General features: G+C 39.7%; 2 protein-coding genes across 5 annotated transcripts in view; both read left to right on the top strand.

Annotated features, from left to right (window-relative positions):
• The window catches only part of SNCAIP (synuclein alpha interacting protein), a 150,393-nt gene that overhangs the window by 46,240 nt on the left and 86,060 nt on the right, over positions 1–18,093 (top strand). The window lies entirely within an intron of this gene.
• Positions 7,944–11,576, top strand: LOC140704210 (uncharacterized). The gene has a single exon (XM_078386237.1). The coding sequence runs from the start codon at positions 8,739–8,741 to the stop codon at positions 9,711–9,713; it is 975 nt and encodes a 324-aa protein (XP_078242363.1). The 5' UTR covers positions 7,944–8,738; the 3' UTR covers positions 9,714–11,576.

The following is an 18,093-nucleotide window of genomic DNA, read 5'->3' as shown; positions in this document are numbered from 1 at the left end:
GATATGTTTGACCTGAAAATACACAGTGGCTTATAACAGAAAGAAGTCACTGGTCAAATCTATGAGAAGAGCAGAATAAAGCTGCAAGCTCTCAGTAATTCTCAGGCTGGGGTTCCATCAGACATAAGTGTATCCAATGATTCACCTCAGAAAGGAATGCATAGATTTAATTTACACTGGTGAGCTAAACCTCCAGGAGCAGAGCTTTATAAGGTTAGTTTTTGGGACTACAGCTCCCAGAATCCCTCAAATCATGCTGACTGGGGGATTAGGGGAGCTGTTGTCCAAAAAGGTAATTAAGCTCTTTCTAGTATTCATACAGGTGGGAAAGATTACTACTTCACAGTGATTGCCTATCAATGGCCTTATGGAACAGCATGATTACATGAAGTTCATCAGATGTAGTGTCTTCTTTCACTGTGGTAAAAGGTTGGTCAACGGATGGGTGCAGTAGCATTTGCTGCTACCCTTTCGCTGCTTGTGTATTCATCAATGATAGCACAGAGCTACAATACTAACGACTGTACATTACTTTCTAGTAGTTTTTAAAGTCCATTCATGTTATAGCAATGATGTATTGTAACAAGGTGGAAATACTTCAGCATATGTTGTATAGTTCTCATTTAGCCTGCTATATCACACAACTTGTGGAGAACCAGTTTGTCTTCTGATTTGACACTTATCTGTGTAACAATGAGGCCAAGAAGCCATGGCATGTAAGTTGGCTAAAGATATTTTCTAAGAGTAGAACTGATATGAAAATCATTCTGTCTGAAACAATAACATTTGAGCTAAGTTATACAAGAAAAGTACAAGTTGAAATATTTGAGCAATACTGTATAGTATTCCTACATAGTTCCTGGAGCATTTAGCATTACACTGGCATAGTGGCAAGAGTTCTGCATCATTTGATATGCTGTGTAGCATCATTGATTCAAGTCAAATGCCAGTGATCTCATGTTGTCTTTGGCCTCTGACTCCAGATTGTACTCCTACTGCACCAAACTGCTGGAAGACCAATTCTTGTCAGAGATTGCTGTTGGAGAGCTTTCTGCTGCCAGGGTTAGCACTGTGATTGACTGTCAGTTTGGAAATAGGGTGGTAGTGTAGGCAGGTGATATAATTGCTATCATTTATAAGGTCCAGCAGTTTTCGAATAACCGCCCCTTGGATCTGCATCAATTAATTCCTCTGTGTGAACTTGGGTCTCCTGGGCTCCAGTTAGACACACTATCGTTATTCAGTTGCGAGAGCTCTTCTTTGAAGTGATTGGTTTAGTTAGATCAGGATTTGTTATTACAATCCAAAAGTGCAAGGAGTGAGTTTTTAGAAAAGTGTGGTCTTGTGCACTTAAATCTTGATGACCAATTATTTCTTCAAGAGGGGAACTTAGCTGGTGGTCAACGAAAGTCATATTGCTTCCCTAAGGGAAGGAGTGGGCCCTTACTACACAGGAGGAAGTGCCATTAACATCACTTCTGGAAAACTCCTTGTTCCCCTCAAACATCAACAAACGACAAGCCAGACTATAACATCTTTTGCACATCGTGTGTTAGAATAGGAAGTGCCGATCCAATCATGGTGGAAAATGCAGATTATCCAAGAGTATAGGTAGCTGCCTTATCCTGAGTTAGACCATTGATCCATCTTACCTAGTATTGTCAACTCAGACAGGCAGCAACTCTCCAGGGTGTCAGGTAAGATCTTTTGCTATCTACAGCTGGAGATCCATAGTATCCCTTGTCTCCTGTCCAAGTACTAAGCCGGCCTAGCCTTGTGCAACTTTCGGATTCTTTTTTTTTTAATGGGGTGTATTCAAGGCAGCACCGTGGTCACCTAGATCTCTATCAGTCACATTCTGTGCAGATCTAGAGGGTAAGTTATAATCATCAGTGCAATGTATAGCTGTTGTGATGGCATGTAAAAAATAACTTATTCAAGCTGCTTGCTTCTAAAGTACCTGACCAAAACATGTAGCTGTGAACTTTTGAACTTAAGGAAACTTCTGGATAAACATGATAAGCAGTAAGGTAGTCCTGGTTCCAGAATTCACTCTTCCACTGACATCAATCATGTTATTTTACTTAGTTGTCTTGACTGCTGGCCTGTTGTTTTTCTTAGACCTAAATACTGTTTCAGATTCATATATGGACTTTGAAAATATATCTAAAACTTTCCTTTAAATTTTATATAAGTTGACTGAGCAGATAATTTATCCTGTACCATATGTTTTTCTTGGCATACATTATCGGGGTGGGGGAAGGGGGGTGAATAAAATAAGCTGGTGCTACAGAGATGCTCAGTCAAGAAGAGAAAAACCAGACAATGCACATGACGTCTAATAGAAACAATGTTATTTTACATCATTAAGATGGGGAAGGGATTGTACAGAGGGAATTCTAGAAGATGGAATAATCAGTGCTCCAGAGACTGTATTACAAACCCTTATCTAGCTTATTAGTGTCAAAACAGTGTCATACTATGTCATACTGTCACTTAGTATGAATATGTGAAGCTGTAGCAAAATATCATTGACAGCGAATCATCCCAGTAAATGGGTGTGCAACATATCATTTTTCTTTCTCAGGCTTGCTCTTTAAAACGTTTCCTTAAAGTGGATATAACAAGTCCGAATACGGAAATGGGATTTATTGGACTATTTCTGGAGAGGAAGACTTTTACGTGTCGGCAGTGCAGTTTGGTTTGGACTTTGAACTATTGCTCTGGAAAATGAGCTACTTCATCTCAAATCAAATATATCTCAAAGCAGGGTGCATTCAGAAATCCAAAGCTTTGTACCTTCCATCAGCTGTCCCCAGAATCTGAAAAAAATAAATGGCTTAATGAGTTTCCCATCCTTCTTTTCAGAACTGTGAGGGCAGTGGGGGAAGCAAGGAGATTGCAAGCATAGTGCCTCCTGAGCTGGGGATTTTAAACAGGTTTTAGACAAAAATGGCTCTAGTGTTACACGCCTCTCCAGATTTTTTAAAAGGAATTGTCAATATCTTTACATTTTCTCAGAAGAAATGATGGGATGTTTGCCTGTCCTGAGAGCACAGAAGCTGCCAACTTTCAGATGATTAAACATAGGATTTTGTCTTTAACAACAGCTTTTTAATTTAAAAGTATCTTTATAAGGGTCATACAGTTGTGAAGAATGGCTATTTCATTATCTGTTCCATGCCTTACTCTAAAACACATTGAGTTGAGATTCTGTTGTAAAAATTGCTCTAAGATTACAAGGTGAGCCTCACAGTTAATTGGCCTTATTCCTTTTTCCTTACCTTGGAACTTTCGCATAAATGAACCCAAAAAAGACAGTATTTTGTGTTCCAGCATCAGTACCTGCCTGTACCTTTCCAAAATGTGGAGAAAGCTTTAAGCCTCTGTTAGCTAATTCATTTCAGGAAGCACCATAATGGGGTTAAAGCAGCACTTCCCAACCTTGGGCCCCTAAATGTTCTTGGACTACAACTCCCAGTAATTCTGGCCAGCAAAGCTAGTGGTGAAGGCTTCTGAGAGTTTTAGTCCAAGAACATCTGGGAATCCAAGGTTGAGAACCACTCGTTTAAAGCAACCTGATTCAGTTGAAGCTCTTGGCTTCATCCAGATTCTGCTTATCTGCTGTTAAGTGTACGTGATTTGCAGCATATTCAAAAACTCCTTCATTGTATCATATCTATCCTGCTGTGAGGCCACATGGTGTTTTGGGTACAGATAGCCACACTACAGGATAGAGATATGAGTTGTCCTTTGACTTTTCTTCTGTACTATGGAAGTGAAAGGCACTTCTGTTTACATGATTCCTGGTCATGTATATGCTCAAAACCTATTCGTGTTGAATGATAGTGAGAAAGAGATCTATGCCTTCGAAAATACCTCAGGTTTCTGAAGAAAATGTCATTTTTTGAAATCAGGCTCAGTTTTGGTATCATTCATATGCAAATTAATGAGAATCTTAGCTTAAGGAGTATCAGGTTATTTATAGATGACTAAAATATGTTTATCCTGAGTGAATAGATTTATATTACCTTATATTTATAAAATGTTTTGGTGGCAGAATTAGACGATTTAATATTCTTTTTGACATTATTTCTAATTATGTTCTTTCTTTGAACAAAAAAGGCAACTATATTTTATTTTTTAAAAGTAAATTACCCTTTGGGGTACACTTGTCCAAGAGAGAGTTTTGTTTTGCTTTCTTTTGCTTTGTTTTTTTTTTTTTTTGCATGAGCTGTAGATCAGTGAAAAGTGAGTGCTGTCTGCTGTAAAATATATATATATATATAATCTTTTAAAGATACATGTTCATTGCAAATCTTTGTTCAAGGTTTCAAGAGAAGCTTTCGATATGGCATGTGTTGGATAAGACTGGCATATGCGTGCATACGCACACGTATCAGTAGAAAGCCTTATCAAAAAGCCTGCCAAAGCCGATAAACTGTTGAAGGATTTCCCTCTAAGAAATTCACTAGATTCAAAGAATAAGCATTATATTTCTGCTTGTGAAATACCCTGAACATCTTTTTTTTTTCTCCCACTGCGGTGTGCTGGCATTTTCATTGAATATGTAGCCTTAACAATAGCAGTTGCACTGTTGTTCTGGTTGGCATGTTGAGAGATCCTGTTGTAATCCTTTGCATTTTTGGTATCTGTGGCAGTAACTTAACAAAAGACCTTACATTCACAAAGGAGAATGTATGTTGTATATTTTGCTCTAACAAAAGGCTTTTTCCTTCTCTTTGAAGCTTGGTTATCTTACCTCTGTTGTTCTTTTCCTCTATTCTGCAGAGGGAATCTTTTGCCTCTGTATGAGAGAACAGTGTCTTATTAAAAAGCAGCTGTTACAATGTTTCTAGTTCTAGGAAGACTTCATTCCAATTTTGAATATAAGTGTGTCCCATTGAGTTTAATATATTACAGTGCTCTTGCTGTCATTCATTTTAGTAGGGAGCTGTGTATAGCTCATGTCAGTGACAATTTACAACTGTCACTGTCAACTGAACTCCTGCAGAACGTGGTGAACATAAAACAAGTCTTCGGCAGTGGCAGATGTGTATGATAAACTTAGTTGGTTTATGCATAACTAAAATCAATTTAATCCCAAAATATTACACAGGCTGAAATCCTATTCATACAAGTGCCATAGTGTGATGCTGATGGCATCATCAGCCAGGGAAATGTTCTGGAAATTAAACATTTCCACCTCTAGGATGACTTTACCAGCAGTGGTAATTTTCTCCCTTATCCTGCAGTCCCTGTGGGTTCCTAATATTGAAAAGGATTACTGAGGAACCATCAGGACCTCAGGACAAGAAATGGAAATGTTTACCATATTTTTTCCATATATAAAACGACACCTTTTCCTTAAATAATTAGAAAAAAAAATTGAGGGTCATTTTATACACAGAAGGCAGACACTTTTCCCTGCCTTTTGCACAGCCACGGGGCTTAGCAAAAAGGAAGGGAAGGCTCCCTTCAGATAAAGCAGCTGTGAAAAGGCTGCATGATTGCAGCCCTTTGATCCTGAAGCCCTTTCATGACTGCTTTATCCACTTGCTAAGCCCTATGGGACTTAAGAAGTGGGTGATGCAGCTGTGAAAGGGCTGCAGAATCACAGCCCTTTCACAGTTGCTTTAGCCAAAGGGAGCCCATGAAAGGGCTTCAGGATCAAGTGACTGTGGTTGTGCAGCCCTCTCATGGCTGCGTTACCTATGGGGCTTAAGAAGTGGATAAAGCAGCCATGAAAGGGCTTCAGGATCAAAGAGCTGTGATCGTGCAGCCTTTAACCAAAAGGAGCCTTCCCTTCCTTTTTGCTAAGCCTCATGGCTTCGTAAAAGGCAAGGAAAAATGGTGGTCAAAGGGTGCCCTTTGATCCCTACTTTTCCCTTCATTTTGCTAAGTTCCATGGCTTAGCAAAAGGAAGGGAAAAGCAGTGATCAGATTTTCTAATTTGGGGTTAGAAAAGGTGGGTCATCTTATACATTGGGTCATCTTATAAATGGAAAATATGGTAATTTCCAAAAACTTGTCTCATGTGATGACATCATCTGCCTTACTACATGAACAGGATTTTAGCCACAAAATTATTTGGTGTCTAGCATTTGCCATCTTTGAAAAACCCATTTGTTAATTATATTTCACTCATTTTATTTTACTCTGAGTACATCGAATTAAGTACATATGAATGCAAAATTTAATTTGCACGGATTCTTAATACTAGAAGTGTGCAAGGAACCTTCTGATTCAGTTTGAAACCCAGTCTGATGATCTCGCTTTGAATATGACTCAGTTCAGGCTAATTCAGATATAATTGGACCTATTTAAGACCTTAATACGATTTGACATTCAGAAAGCAATATCGATTAACTTGTCCTGGGAAACAAAAATTTCAACTTTGCAATACAAAATTTAGGAATGCAATAAACGTCTCATAGGGATCAAATCAGCCAAATTTCAGACCAGCATATCAGTGGATTTGTCTTTGTCACTATTAACATTTGCATTAAAATAGCCATAAATGTTGGGCTTTGTTGTTTTTTTCCGCATCACTGCATAAAATCTGGAAACAGTAGCTATGCCTGGGAGGACTGCCTCTGTTAAATTTTCGGATAGAAAAGTCCAGGCACTTTCATGACACCCATCTTGAAATTTCCTTTAATGTAAAATTTGCTAATATGTTTGCTAATCTGCCTTTTCAGTAGATTGGCAAAAATCAAACCTGGCTTTAAATGCTAGGGGAGAAATATGAATAAGGGAAATGAAGTGTTTTATAACCCCTGCTAAAACAATCTGGAGGCCAACAATCTCTCAAGGTGTGACTACTTAGCAGGAAAAATGTGAAGTGATCTGCTGCGAATTTGCATCCAGGAAGTTGGGTGTTCCTGGGTGAATTCCCTTTCCCAAATCACATAGGATTCAGCAAAGAGAGAAATGAGGAAATTCCCAGTAGTTACTACTTTGTTAAAGGTGCACTACTGCAATTATCCAGGTATGCAGAAGGCATGTGGGGAGGAGGGATTCCAAGCTGATTTGCATTGATTTGTACATACTGTATTGTCTTAGGCATCCTTCAGTCTCGAGAGGCTATGGTAATGTGCTCTGTATGGAGAACTTGGAACAGTGTCTAGTGTGGCTGAGAAGGCCAATTTGAGAGTGACAGTCCCTTCCACACTGAAGACAAATACAATCTGTCCCCTGTCCAGCTCCCTGATTTTGCTGATTCCGGGACTGCCTCTTTGCCTCGGCCTGCTGCATAAGGGTGTCTTCAAACTGGGAGAGGCCGTGATGCACCACCTGCCTCCAGGCTGAACAGTCAGATGTCAAGGTTTCCCATCTGTTGAGGTCTATTCCTAAGGCCTTCAGATTCCGCTTGCAGATGTCCTTGTATCACAGCTATGATCTCCGTCTGGAGCGATTTCCCTGCACTAATGCTCCATACAAGAGATCTTTTGGGATCCGGCCATCAACCATTCTCGCGACATGCCCAAGCCAACGTAGGTGTCACTGTTTCAGTAATGTATACATGCTAAAAATTCCAGCTCGATCTAGGACTACTCTATTTGGAACTTTGTCCTGCCAAGAATGCGTCGGAGACAATGCATATGGAACGTGTTCAGCTTCCTCTCCTGCCATGCACAAAGGGTCCAGGACTCACTGCAGTACAGGAGTGTGCTCAGGACACAGGCTCTATAGACCTGGATCTTGGCATATGCCGTCAACTTCTTATTGAGCCATACTCTCTTTGTGAGTCTAGAAAACATGGTAGCTGCTTTCCCAATGCGTTTATCCAGCTCGTCATCTAGGGAGAGAGTGTCAGAGATTGTTGAGCCAAGGTACACAAAGTCATGAACAACCTCCAATTCTTGTGTGGAGATGGTAATAGAGGGAAGTCTATATATCAACAGTAGTAAAAAAAACCCTGCTGCCATGATATATGATATATGGCCTGTTTCATAGAAAAGTCAACGATTATCTTGTTTCCACATATAATTTCGATAAACAGATGTTCCATGTTCTTATGCATTTTAAAAACTGACATTCAGACTATTAATAAAATTTGAAAATGTTATTGAAGCCCAGAGTTGGAGATGCAATCATTATCTGTTACTTGCCAGTTCACTCAATTCATAAAAATTAATTTGTATGTTCAATGCATATTTAATAAGTGCATTTCATTTGTCTCTATAGAATAATCAGTCAACACAAAATGAAAATTACAGCTTCTCTTACTACTTTTCTGTATTCACCTGATCATTGTGTTTTAGAATAAAGGGAGTGAAAAACAACTGGTACTTTTAAAAATTAAATTGTCATTATTTATAACTTCACGAAGCTTTTAAAAAGATATTTCATTTTTCAGTGACACCTCACAGGCAAGATATGTTATTCACTACAGAGCTCCACATGAGATATTTTTAGCAGGCATCCAAGTTGTTGCTGTATTTCTGTACCCTTTCATTAAAGGATAGCTTTGTGATTGTTCATAATGATCCCATGACATCAGCTGATGAAAGGTTACCTGAGTACATTTGCTTATACAACATTGGCTTTAGCTTTTCTCTCTGTGAAAAAAGCTAGTTGTCTTTCTTTTGCATTACACATTTTATGAAAATTCAACAGAGGAAGGTAATGTTTGCCCATTCTTTTCCTAATATATATATACTTTGCTAGTTCTCTTAGAGTACAAATTTTCTAAAAATTGGAATAGATCTGGAGATGGTTGTTGGCTAAAGAACATGGAATTCAGCCCTGAAACCGCAGAGATAGGTGTATGTGTTGTTCTGATCTCCAGCAGTGTGATTGGAAATACATCGTTGATTTACTGCACAAGGAGATGCATCAGTGAGCAGTTGCGAACTTCATTCATGCTTATTTTCAGTCTTGCATATGTCCATCTTATAAACAGCTTGGTGGTGGATGTTTTGAAGATTGTTTATGCCTCTGGTGTTGGGCTGAATTCAGCTAGCTGCAAAGCTTTTACATTCACAGCAATGTCTACTACTTCTCTTGCCATATGGTTCACATTATACATTGCCATGCTCTATTGCTTTAAATTGCATCAAGTTGTGCATCCTCCAGTTGAAGCTGCAACTACAAACCATCGGAAGTATCACTTGGTCCTTCTCTCTGCTCTCTGGGTCACTGGCTTTGGAGTCTGCTCCCCACTTTTACTATATACAGAAAAGACTGGAAAGCTATTTAAAGAAAACGAAACTTGCCAGCAATTTAGCAACTCCATCTATGCTGAATGCAAAGCCGAATACAAAAATTATCACATAGAGGTTTTGTATGGAAAAATATTTCTGGTGACTATTGATTTTCTCCCACTGCTCTTTATGATACTGATTGGTTTCCGAATATTATACCTCTTTTGGGAATATAAGAAAGCAACATCTGGAGGCATATGGATGGGAGATGATGCTACGGAAGCTGAAGTCCTCAGAGCATGTAAACGTGTCCTGCTCTTAATATTGCTGATTGCTTCACTCTGGATTTCTTACTTTGTTCTGTTTTACTGCCTGAAAAATTTTAAGTCTTACTACTTTGCACCACCAATCCTGACAGCTTTGTCCTCCGGATACTCAGCTGTCAGCCCTTATCTTCTTATGTTGATTAACTACATAGTACAAGTGAAGATGAGATGCTTCTGTTATAAGGGTGAGAAGAAACCAACTTCCCTATCAGCTGTAGATGTTTCTCCATATGCTTAGCAACCAGAATATTTTTCCCCAAAAAATTACACACACTAAGAGTAGGAAGCAACTGTGTGTGAAATAGGAGACAAATGTGTATGTGACAAGTGTGTTTGGGTGTGTACACGTATAATGAAAAATGTAGATTGTAAGGTTTTTCCTCTGAAAATGCTTATAGAAGGCAGGGTGTGAAGATTGAACCTGTGAACAAGGAGCTGGGCACAATGTTGATTGCAGCTGTTGTTTATATTTGTATTTATTTAAATATCATTTGAGCCTGAATTTCAGTGAGGTTAACAGATTCACCCTCCTTGTATCATGGTTGCCCAAGCACGTTGGGACTAAAGGAAGCCATAGCCAGAATAATTCTGGCCAAGTAGCATATTCAGATTGGTTGCAAATTCAACTTGCAATAGCCTGCAAAGTAAATGGTGGGAAAGGAATAGCTTCTGTTGGTGGGCTGCTGGCACTAAGCACTGAGTGAGAAAGGTGCAGATGAGTCATGTACTTTCCTGCAACTGAGTGGCAAATGGGATAGTAGATGACTGGGTAGATTTAGGAGGTGCAAGACAGCATCCAGTAACTAACATGTCCCCTGGCATCACCAGGTTCCTGTGCTTATTCATATATGCCATGAACACTAGAGTGTGGCATCTCTCTAGGGTAGATTATCCCATCTTTCTTAGCCTCTTTGCTTATTCTTTGCTAATAGCAGCTTGATGGTGGACTCTCTTACTCCCTCCTGATATGAACCATTCTTTTGGGGTCTTGTACCATCGCCTGCCTGTCTGCCTTGCCTGGTCCATACAGAAGTCAACAGGATTGTGACTATGATTCATAAACAAAACTAAGCTTTAGAATATGTTCTACAACATGGAAGGAACAGCTTTTATCATGACTTTTATCATGACTTCTACATAAGGACACTTGATAGCTACACTTGTTTTATTTTATTTTAGAATGCATACAATGTGACATTGCTCAAAATCTGAAATTAATGCCTATATATTTTATGCAGTTACATGTTACAGAAGTACTGAAATATTTTATAGTGCCTTGATTGCATATGTTTTTAAATTGAAATTACATTTCTATAAAAATGTGGATAAAATAATACAAGTACCTAAATAATTAATGAGATAATAAAGAGCTGCAGTTTTCCCCCAAGATATTTTCTGCATCTTGGAAGCTGTCAATTATAGTAATATCTTCATAATCGTGGTAGTATCTTCTTACAAATATTTGTTATCACCTTTTGATAGTCAATACCTACTCCTGTAGCATACCCTGTGTGGGATGATTCCTAAGATTTGGCCACTGGTTAAACTCCTCTGGCTTTAGATGAAGACAGACATACTATTTAGGAAAGGTTGTAGTGGTAAGACTATCCTTTTGGACCACATGTTGCTCATGCAAGGCACCCTAAATTCAGAACTTGACTAGAAACATCATGTTCTTGGACATCAACTCAAGAGTCACGCAGCCAGCAGGGCAGAGACTTTGTGGCACAGAACACACACATATCGAGCCAGAACATTGGTCAGGATGTCCATCTAGCTCAGTATGTCTGAATTAGATCCATCTAGCACAGTGTGTGCATGGTACGGCAAAAGGTCTCATAAGTTTTAATTGTGATCTCTTCCAGATCTAACTGGAAATGCCACAGGTTGAACTTCGGTTATCTGCATACAAAACATGATTTTCAGCTGCACTACTTTTTTTGAGTAGTTTGACCCTTACTCTTATTCCACTCACAGTACTTTTGCATACTGTATCCTTCTGTGGTTGTGCTGTTGAAGGTTGCAACATTTAAATTGCCTAAACCTGTACTTATTTTCCTTGCAACAAGGATCAACAAATAAATTGAATTAAAAGCAAAAAGAGCTGACTCCTAACTATTTCTTTCCCATTGTTATGTGTGATTGTTTATTTCCTTGAACTTGCTTCCTATTGCCTTGTAAACGTTATACTATTGCAGGATTTTTTTTTAAAAAAACCCTTAAATTTGATTATGTGTGTTGCGTGAAACTCCCTGGACATTGTAAGTTGAAATGTATGCCTTTTCCAGATAAATAAATAAATAAAAAAATCATTCTTTGGGCCAATTCACACACTGCATGTGAGACAGTTATGCCCATTCTTGTCACCTTTCATTTTCACAAGAAGGAAGGACCAATCAGTCATACGTATGTACACTTGTATGTTAGTCTGGCTCAAACAAAACACTAAACTAGTGTCACACAATTCTTAAGTCTGAATCCTCTTCCTTTCTTTGGTCTAGTCACAAGGAAATCCTAAACCTTTTTTTCTGTTTTCAATTAACTGTGATTATTCATTGAACTGTGAGCTTGGACAAACCAGGGTTCTGTTTAACTGTGGTTCAGAGAAACAAGCCAAGATAATACTTACGGTTAGAATGTGGCTCTTCTTGTTTAAAGCTAAGAAGAGTTTATCCAGTTTTTGGCATAATGACCGCATGGGTTCAGACACGATGATAAACCATGTTTTGTGTTAACCGTGGCCTGCTGCTTTAAGTCACAAGCTGTGAGACCAAACAGCATTTCTAGTTGTTTCCCTTCTGTCTTGATGATCACCTATGGAGGTGAGGGTGGAGAAAAGCCAGACAAATGCCACACTTATGAGCTAGGACATCACAAAAATGTGGTTTAAAGAAGTCAGAGTTCATAAGACAAGGACATACCAATTGTGATTTGTCACTAGTTAGCCACAGCTGAAAGAGGCCACTTGTTGATAGGGGGAGGTTCATAAATCCTTATTACTGGTTAGATTTCAACAAGTCATCCCATGGCTTTTCATGTGTGATCAACGATAGCTGAATGGAAAAAGAAGGAAAAAAACCTGAAATCTTTCTATAGCCAACACAGAAGAAGGAAAGAATAGGAGTTTGCTCATCAGCCTGCAGCTTACACACATAATGCTAAACCATAATTTAATTTTAGGTTTGAACACGGTCATCATGTACTGGGCCTTATAACTTTTTATAGAACTGCATTAGACTTATGCCAATTTATCTTCTGTATTAGAAGGCATGGAAAAGTTAGTTTTATAGCAGGCTTAACTGCACTAATTAGTGCAGTTGATGTTTAGCAGGAAATCTTTCAGAATGCGATTATTACATTTGAATAGGATTGCCAGTGCAGAAAAAGGAAACAAAAATGGAAGTGGAACTAATCATGTTTCATAGCTTGGAAAGTTGCTTTAAAAGGCATTGCCTACATTTATAGTTCTCAGATCCCAAAAGTAGCTAGCTGCTGTTAAAACTGCAGGTTGTTCACTCATCTAGCGAGTTGGGGAATCTTAGCCCCGTTGAGCTTCATTTTGTCACAGCATTCTCACAGGACTAGGCCTATGAGATAGGCATTCTGTGTTATTGCTATGTTACCAATCTAAGTGGTTTACACTTTGTGAAACCAAACTTGAATCGATTGGCATATCTCTAAGCTCCATCTCTAACAGCAACTTCGAACAGGCGCTCTCTATTATTAAGGAGAAACTATGGGAGTCTGAGTATATTTATCTAGTTTCCAGTATTAATCAAACATGCTCCCCAATTTACTTCGGTATCTTCCCCACCTTTGGCTCCGGACATCTTTATATACAGTCCCTGCTGAACCCTCTAACCAGGAGGGCTTTTATGTTAGCGCGGATGAATATCTTCCCTTCTGAAGTTCTCAAGGGACGATATGCCAGAATACCCTTCGAAGAAAGAACTTGTAACCTCTGTGGATTAGAACCCGATTCAGTTACGCATATTCTATGTCATTGTCCAGAGCTAAGAGATCTCGAGACCGTACTCTAGGGCCAATCATTTCAGGCTTTCCGGGTCCCCCCCAGTTTCTGACAGGTTTTCTTCTTCATGACTTCTCTCAAGAAACAACGACTTTAGTAGCTGAGTTCCTTGCACAGGTTCTCACTTCCCAGTCCTCAAAAAACTAACTTGACTCCCCTAAGCACCTCTGCGGTCTCATCCCCCCCTCCTTACTATTTAATTATTTACTTAACTGTATGTTTTAACTGTTCTTTTCTTTATGCCAATAAAGGTTGTTGTTGTTGTTGTTGTTGAAAGGTGTTTCGGAGTTCAGCCGTTTGCCAGGTCTCAACATCCTCCCCCTTTTTTTTAGTGACATACTTTTTGCCCCAGCTACTATAATGTACAGCAGACCTAGGCAAAGTGCGACCCGAGGGCCACATACGGCCTGCGAGCCACTCCTCTCTGGCCGCGGACAGTTTTGAACATCAAAACCATTCATAGCTTTTTGTCTAAAGTTGATCAGTTGTTTATCCTTAACATACCGCAAAAAACCTCTTTAGTATTTGTGAAGATTAACAAGCCCTTTATATCTTTGGGCTCTACAAAGGTAAATACGCCCTTTTCGCTGCCACCAGGTATTCTCTTAATACCAATTCAGGTCCCACACACATAGGAGCTGATCATATAATTTAGGAATCAAAGGGTTTGATCAAATATTCTTTTATTAATGAACAAAATCATAAGGAGAATCAAATATATAACTGGGTCAGGTATGCATATATTAAATCATGTAATTCAATCACTGGTATTCCTTATGTTATGCTTATGTGTTCATTCCTGCTTGTTCAATATATTTTACTCTTTCAATTTCCTTTCTTAACCCCTTCTTATCTATTCCTAAACCCTAGCACTCTCTCCATACCTTCTTGTCCCTACTTCTCTCTATCCCTATCTCATTCCAACTCTCTTCTAACTGTCTTTCCCAGCTGTCTAACTGCCACTCTGACTCCGCCCCTCCTGCTCTATCCCTTGATTGACATGCAGGAATGATGTCATCTTTTGGGTTCCGCTACATCCCCCCCCCATAGAAATTAATTGCCTACCCCTGATGTACAGGGATAAAAAAAATGTCCCATGCCAGGAAAGACAGGAGGCAGGAAAGCTCTGATTGTCACAGTTTGGTGCCATTTGGGGTAGGGGTAGGAGACAAGAAATACAAGACATACAAATTCAACTTTTATGTTGATTCTATTTCTAGGTCAGTACATTAAAGTTCCCATAGGGTCAGAATATAACCCAGAGCTCATTCAATGCAAGTTTCTTCTGTTCATCAAGAACAAGATTAAGAGCAGCTCTTTATTTCCCATTATGAACAAAATGCATTAAATGAAACGAATGCTTGTTATGCCAAATTGAACTTGTTATTGAAGATTCTGCTAAACCAGTGGTTCCCAACCTTGGTAACCCAGAGGCCCTTGGACTGCAACTCCCAGAAGCTTTCACCACTAGCTGTGCTTGCTGGGGTTTCTGGGAGTTGCACTTGGATTACCCAAGGTTGGGACCAACTGTATTTGTATTTGTTTTGGCTTTGACAGAGTAATGTAGTCCCCTTCCCACAAATCTTTATTTTTGGGTTTCTCAGAAGTAAATAAAATAGATAGCTCTAGCATTTTATTCTTTTTTTTTCTGTGCCACTTCCAACCACCAAAATATATACAAGAGGATTTTGAATAGAAGCGGGGAAATCACCTCCTTATACTCCTAAACAAAACCTCCCAGGAAAAACAGAATTCTCTCTCTGAAGCTCAGATGGGGACTGTTGTGCATTCTAGATTCCATGCACTGGCAGCTTTGAGCGCAATCCTTTTAATAGCCGTATTAGTTGCATAGCAATGAATCTGCAGTTTCATCCATTATTTTCCTTGCTAAACATTAGTTACATGCACAGAAGATATGCATTCTTGGTCTTCTGCATTTTATGTGGGCCTAAGCTCCCATAGCCCTAGTGAGATCATTGGGAGGAATTTCTCATTAAAATGGATAGCAGAATCCTGTTAGTAGTTTACATGTACATAAGTTAAATTGGAAAAGTCACTGTCATAAATAGGTACTAACTAGCAAGGTTCCAGTTGCTTCACTAACTGTGCACTTCTGCAATGAGGCACATGCCTTGTAGTATGTCCGGTGTCTCATTCATTAGCAGCAATTCACCAAGATCATCCACCTGGAGTAGGAAATGGCAAGCCACTCCAGTATCTTTGCCAAGAACACCCCATGATCAGAAACAAAAGGCTAAAAGATATGACGCTGGAAGATGGGCCCCTCAGGTCGGAAGGCGTCCAACATGCTACTGAGGAAGAGTGGAGGACAAGTACAAGTAGCTCCAGAGCTAATGAAGTGGTTGGGCCAAAGCCGAAAGGACGCTCAGCTGTGGGCGTGCCTGGAAGTGAAAGGAAAGTCCAATGCTGTAAAGAAAAATACTGCATAGGAACCTGGAATGTAAGATCTATGAACGTTGGGAAGCTGGAGGTGGTCAAACAGGAGATGGCAAGAATAAACATCGACATCCTGGGCATCAGCGAACTAAAATGGACAGGAATGGGCGAATTCAGCTCAGATGATTATCATATCTACTACTGTGGGCAAGAATCCCATAGAAGGAATGGAGTAGCCCTCATAGTCAACAAAAGAGTGGGAAAAGCTGTAATGGGATACAATCTCAAAAATGATAGAATGATGTCAATACGAATCCAAGACAGACCATTCAACATCACAATAATCCAAGTTTATGCACCAACCAGCATTGCTGAGGAGACTGAAATTGAACAATTCTATGAAGATTTACAACACCTTCTAGAACTGACACCAAAGAAAGATGTTCTTCTCATTCTAGGGGACTGGAATGCTAAAGTAGGGAGCCAAGAGATAAAAGGAACAACAGGGAAGTTTGGCCTTGGAGTTCAGAACGAAGCAGGACAAAGGCTAATAGAGTTTTGTCAAGAGAATAAGCTGGTCATCACAAACACTCTTTTCCAACAACACAAGAGGCGACTCTATACATGGAAATCACCAGATGGGCAATATCGAAATCAGATTGATTATATTCTCTGCAGCCAAAGATGGAGAAGCTCTATACAGTCAGCAAAAACAAGACCTGGAGCTGACTGCGGTTCTGATCATCAGCTTCTCATAGCAAAATTCAAGCTTAGACTGAAGAGAGTAGGAAAAACCACTGGGCCACTCAGGTATAATCTAAACCAAATCCCTTATGAATACACAGTGGAAGTAAAGAACAGATTTAAGGAACTAGATTTGGTGGACAGAGTGCCTGAAGAACTTTGGATAGAGGCTCGTAACATTGTCCAGGAGGCAGCAACGAAAACCATCCCAAAGAAAAGGAAATGCAAGAAAGCAAAGTGGCTGTCCAACGAGGCCTTAGAAATAGCAGAGAGGAGAAGGGAAACAAAATGCAAGGGAGATAGGGAAAGTTACAGAAAATTGAATGCAGACTTCCAAAGAATAGCAAGGAGAGACAAGAGGGCCTTCTTAAATGAACAATGCAAAGAAATAGAGGAAGATAACAGAAAAGGAAAGACCAGAGAGCTGTTCAGGAAAATTGGAGATATTAGAGGAACATTTTGCGCAAAGATGAACATGATAAAAGACAAAAATGGGAGGGACCTAACAGAAGCAGAAGACGTCAAGAAGAGGTGGCAAGAATACACAGAGGAATTATATCAGAAAGATTTGGATATCCCGGACAACCCAGACAATGTAGTTGCTGACCTTGAGCCAGACATCCTGGAGAGTGAAGTCAAGTGGGCCTTAGAAAGCCTGGCTAACAACAAGGCCAGTGGAGGTGATGGCATCCCAGTTGAACTATTTAAAATCTTGAAAGATGATGCTGTTAAGGTGCTACATTCAATATGCCAGCAAGTTTGGAAAACCCAACAGTGGCCAGAGGATTGGAAAAGATCAGTCTACATTCCAATCCCAAAGAAAGGCAGTGCCAAAGAATGCTCCAACTACCGAACAATTGCACTCATTTCGCACGCTAGCAAGGTTATGCTCAAAATCCTGCAAGGTAGGCTTCAGCAGTATGTGGACCGAGAACTCCCAGAAGTACAAGCTGGATTCCGAAGAGGCAGAGGAACTCGAGACCAAATTGCTAACTTGCGCTGGATTATGGAGAAAGCCAGAGAGTTCCAGAAAAATATCTACTTCTGCTTCATTGACTATGCGAAAGCCTTTGACTGTGTGGACCACAACAAACTATGGCAAGTTCTTAAAGAAATGGGAGTGCCTGACCACTTTATCTGTCTCCTGAGAAACCTATATGTGGGACAGGAAGCAACAGTTAGAACTGGTCATGGAACAACTGAGTGGTTCAAAATTGGGAAAGGAGTACGGCAAGGCTGTATATTGTCCCCCAGCTTATTTAACTTATATGCAGAATACATCATGCGGAAGGCTGGACTGGAAGAAACCCAAGCCGGAATTAAGATTGCCGGAAGAAATATCAACAACCTCCGATATGCAGATGATACCACTCTGATGGCAGAAAGTGAGGAGGAATTAAAGAACCTTGTAATGAGAGTGAAAGAGGAGAGTGCAAAAAATGGTCTG

This window comes from Pogona vitticeps, chromosome 2 (assembly GCF_051106095.1).
Source record: "Pogona vitticeps strain Pit_001003342236 chromosome 2, PviZW2.1, whole genome shotgun sequence".
Lineage (NCBI taxonomy): Eukaryota > Metazoa > Chordata > Lepidosauria > Squamata > Agamidae > Pogona > Pogona vitticeps.
Note: the sequence above shows the minus strand (reverse complement) of the source record. Positions and strands in the feature narration are given on the sequence as shown.

Excerpts from the sequence above, each read along its gene's own strand:
- LOC140704210 (XM_078386237.1), top strand. The coding sequence starts at position 8,739 with ATGGAATTCAGCCCTGAAACCGCAGAGATAGGTGTATGTGTTGTTCTG.